At 45.2% G+C, this 4,259-nt stretch overlaps 1 protein-coding gene across 1 annotated transcript in view; it reads left to right on the forward strand.

Moving 5' to 3' along the window:
* Window positions 1-2,382, forward strand: part of LOC120043323 (membrane-anchored junction protein) — an 18,013-nt gene extending 15,631 nt beyond the window's left edge. Inside the window, exons 8-11 of the mRNA XM_038987941.1 lie at window positions 238-286; window positions 1,267-1,309; window positions 1,537-1,696; window positions 2,144-2,382. Of these exons, the coding sequence (XP_038843869.1) occupies window positions 238-286; window positions 1,267-1,309; window positions 1,537-1,696; window positions 2,144-2,183 (292 nt within the window). The 3' untranslated portion in view covers window positions 2,184-2,382. The remainder of the gene's footprint in view (window positions 1-237; window positions 287-1,266; window positions 1,310-1,536; window positions 1,697-2,143) is intronic.
* The last annotated feature ends 1,877 nt before the right edge of the window (window positions 2,383-4,259 follow it).

Below are 4,259 nucleotides of genomic sequence, written 5' to 3' on the forward strand. Positions count from 1 at the left end.
TGAGACACTGAGTTTATACAAGTTGTACAGAGCAGTGCTCGAACATGACCTGATGCTAGTAAGTGTGTTCAGTGTGTGTCCTGAGAGTGTTATCTAGTTGACAGGTGGTGTGTTTGTGTGTTAAACGTACTGGAAGAAGGGAACAGGAGAGAGACGAGTGCCGACTGAAAGCGGACACAGCACCGCTCCCGGCTACATTGGTCTTTCTGTCTTTAACCTCTTCCTTCTCTCTCCCAGTGAACTTCTCAGACCAGGGGAAACAGAGGCAAAGAATGGTGATGGCAAGGTGTCTCTCTCTAGCTCTGTCTCTCTCTCTGTCTCACTGTCTCATTCTCTGTCTCTCTCTGTCTCCCTCCCTCTCTCTCTGTCTCTCTGTCTCATTCTCTGTCTCTCTCTCTCTGTCTCCCTCTCCCTCCCTCTCGCTCCCTCTCTCTCTCTCTGTCTCTCTGTCTCATTCTCTGTCTCTCTCTCTCTGTCTCCCTCCCTCTCCCTCCCTCTCGCTCCCTCTCTTTCCCTCTGTCTCTCTCTCTCTGTCTCCCTCCCTCTGTCTCCCTCTCTCTCCCTCTCTCTCTCTCTCTCTCTCACACACAATGTGTCTTGTGTCTGTTTACTACTCCCTGGGGGCTACATTTGTCCAGTCAGCTGGGATAATAACTTTGATAATAACTAGCCCATTAAGATAAGAATAGAAACATTAAATAGACAGACTGAATGCATCTCAAATTGCACCCTAATCACTACATAGTGCATGCTCCCTGGACAGAAAGGAAGGGAATGGGGTGCTGTTTGGGATACATCCACTGTATATCATGGAGAATGGAATCACATCTCAGCTGAGAGAGAAAGACTGTGTGTTTGGATGTTGGATTAGCAGCAGGATCTTGGTGTCCTGTGATTCCAGCCCCCCCCCCTCTCCTATTTTCTCTCCATCCGTCTCCTCCTGTTTCTCCTTTCTGTCTTTCTTACCCGTCTTTTAATATACAGCGTCCTTCATTGGCTTGAATGTTCTCTCTCTCTCCCTCTGTCTCTCTCCCTCTGTCTCTCTCCCTCTCTTTCTCACTCCCCCTCTCTCTGTCTCTCTCTCTATCTCTCCCCCATTCTCTCTCCCCCTCTTTCTCTCTCTATCCCTCTCTCTATCCCCTCTCTCTCTCTCTCTCTCTCTCTCTCTCTCTCTCTCTCTCTCTCTCTCTCTCTCACTCCCTCTGTCTCTCTCTCTATTCCTCCCTCTCTCTCTCTGTCTGTCTCTCTCCATCCCCTCTTTCTCAGGCAGACTGTGTGGTATCAGATAGCCAGACCTCACAGAGTACAGGTGAGAATGATAGTCCTGACAAGAACTGATGAGCTGTTGGTTCTTAATCAAGAGGTTACCTTGTTACCTCCATCCCCTTCTGAGATGACTGTGTGTGTGTGTGTGTGTGTGTGTGTGTGTGTGTGTGTGTGTGTGTGTGTGTGTGTGTGTGTGTGTGTGTGTGTGTGTGTGTGTGTGTGTGTGTGTGTGTGTGTGTGTGTGTGTGTGTGTGTGTGTGTGTGTGTCAGTCGGGGGTTCTGTGACCGGTGGCAGTGAGACCATGGATGTCAGTGGGGGTCACGGAGAGGAAGAGGTGCATCCTGGAGCGGTAGAGGAGGGCGACCCGGAGGACCCTGACCTGGAGCCCAAGTCTCATGTGAGGCCAGGTTTGCTGGCCCGCCTCGTCAGGTAAAACTTCTGACCAGGACTCATAGAGAACAGGGATTCAACCCAAATGAAGTCTGAAGAAAAACTGTCATACTGGCCTATGATGTCATCACATTATCTCTTCCTATGCTTTCTTTCTACTTGTTCACCTCTCTCTGTCTCCATGTCTCTCTGTCTCTCTGTATCCATCTCTCTTTCTCCTCTCTCCTCTCTCTCTGTCTGTCTGTCTGTCTCTCCTCTCTCTTTCTCTGTCTGTCTGTCTGTCTGTCTCTGTTTCTCTCTCTGTCTCTCCTCTGTCTGTCTGTCTGTCTGTCTGTCTGTCTGTCTGTCTGTCTGTCTCTCTGTCTGTCTCTGTCTGTCTCTCTGTCTCTCTGTCTGTCTGTCTCTGTTTCTCTCTCTGTCTCTCCTCTCTCTCAATTCAATTCAATTGACTTTATTGACATTAGCTCTGTCTCTGTCTGTCTCTAGTCAGGTGTTTCCATTCTCCATGTTCTTCAGAGAGAGCTAAGACGTCTGCTCAGGAACAACGGCTTCTGTAATCTTCTAGAACCTCTGTTGTTAAAGTTCTGTTTTAGTTTCAGTCTGCGTCCCAAATGGTAACCTATTCCGTGTATAGTGCCCTACTTATAATGATTGATGTTAGTTCATAGTGGAAGGTTTTTGAGTTTGGTTTTGATACCTTTTGTAATAAATGATGTGATTCTAACTAGTTGGTATGTGTTCTACTGTATGGGTACATTTACATTGCTGGGGACAGCCCTCATCTTAAACTGTATAGGAGACCTGTATCTATAGGTTAACCAGGCATTACGTTTTACCAGACTTCACTCAAATCCAGAATGTTTACTGTGTGTGTGTCTTTGGCTTTACTATCCTTGTGGGGACCAGAAGTCCTGGGAGTAATATATATATATATATATATTTGTAATAAATGCAAATGTTTTGGTCCCCACAAGGATAGTAAAACAAACATGTGTGTGTGTGTTTTCAGCTTCTGTCTTCTTACTATCAATCTCAGTTTGCTGTGGAAGCAGTGTGTTTGTGTGTATCCATATGTGATGGATGACTCCTAACTGAAGTTATATCATTGCTTTAACTGGATTGAGGACTGCCTGAGACACACACAATGTCTCTCTCTCTCTCTCTGTCTGTCTCTCTCTCTGTCTCTCTCTCTCTGTCTGTCTCTCTGTCTGTCTCTCTGTCCCTCTCTCTCTCTCTCTCTGTCTCTCTGTGTGTCTCTCTCTCTCTCTCTGTCTGTCTCTCGCTCTGTCTCTCTCTCTGTCTCTCTGTCCCTCTCAATTCAATTAAATTCAAGGGGCTTTATTGGCATGGGAAACGTGTTAACATTGCCAAAGCAAGTGAGGTAGATAATATACAAAAGTGAAATAAACAATAAAAATGAACAGTAAACATTACACATACAGAAGTTTCAAAACAATAAAAACAATGTACAAATGGTTAAAGTACAAAAGGGAAAATAAATAAGCAAAATATGGGTTGTATTTACAATGGTGTTTGTTCTTCACTGGTTGCCCTTTTCTTGTGGCAACAGGTCACACATCTTGCTGCTGTGATGTCACTGTGGTATTTCACCCAGTAGATATGGGAGTTTATCAAAATTGGGTTTGTTTTCAAATTCTTTGTGGATCTGTGTAATCTGAGGGAAATATGTGTCTCTAATATGGTCATACATTTGGCAGGAGGTTAGAAAATGCAGCTCAGTTTCCACCTCATTTTGTGGGCAGTGAGCACATAGCCTGTCTTCTCTTGAGAGCCAGGTCTGCCTACGGCAACCTTTCTCAATAGCAAGGCTATGCTCACTGAGTCTGTACATAGTCAAAGCTTTCCTTAAGTTTGGGTCAGTCACAGTGGTCAGGTATTCTGCCACTGTGTACTCTCTGTTTAGGGCCAAATAGCATTCTAGTTTGCTCTGTTTTTTTGTTAATTCTTTCCAATGTGTCAAGTAATTATCGTTTTGTTTTCTCATGATTTGGTTGGGTCTAATTGTGCTGCTGTCCTGGGGCTCTGTGGGGTGTGTTTTGTGATCAGAGCCCCAGGACCAGCTTGCTTAGGGGACTCTTCTCCAGGTTAATTTCTCTGCAGGTGATGGCTTTGTTATGGAAGGTTTGGGAATCACTTCCTTTTAGGTGTTTGTAGAATTTAACGGCTCTTTTCTGGATTTTGATAATTGGCGGGTATCGGCCTAATTCTGCTCTGCATGCATTATTTGGTGTTCTACGTTGTACACAGAGGATATTTTTGCAGAATTCTGCATGCAGAGTCTCAATTTGGTGTTTGTCCCATTTTGTGAATTCTTGGTTGCTGAGCGGACCCCAGACCTCACAACCATAAAGCGCAATGGGTTCTATGACTGATTCAAGTATTTTAAGCCAGATCCTAATTGGTATGTTGAATTTTATGTTCCTTTTGATGGCATAGAATGCCCTTCTTGTCTCTCTCTCTCTCTGTCTCTCTCTCTGTCTTTCTCTCTGTCTCCTCTCTCTGTCTCCTTGTCTCTCCCTCCCTCTTTCTCTCTCTGTCTCTTCTCTCTGTCTCTCTCTGTCTCCTCTCGCTCTCTCGCTCT

Source organism: Salvelinus namaycush, unplaced genomic scaffold, assembly GCF_016432855.1.
Source record: "Salvelinus namaycush isolate Seneca unplaced genomic scaffold, SaNama_1.0 Scaffold9, whole genome shotgun sequence".
Classification (NCBI taxonomy): Eukaryota; Metazoa; Chordata; class Actinopteri; order Salmoniformes; family Salmonidae; genus Salvelinus; species Salvelinus namaycush.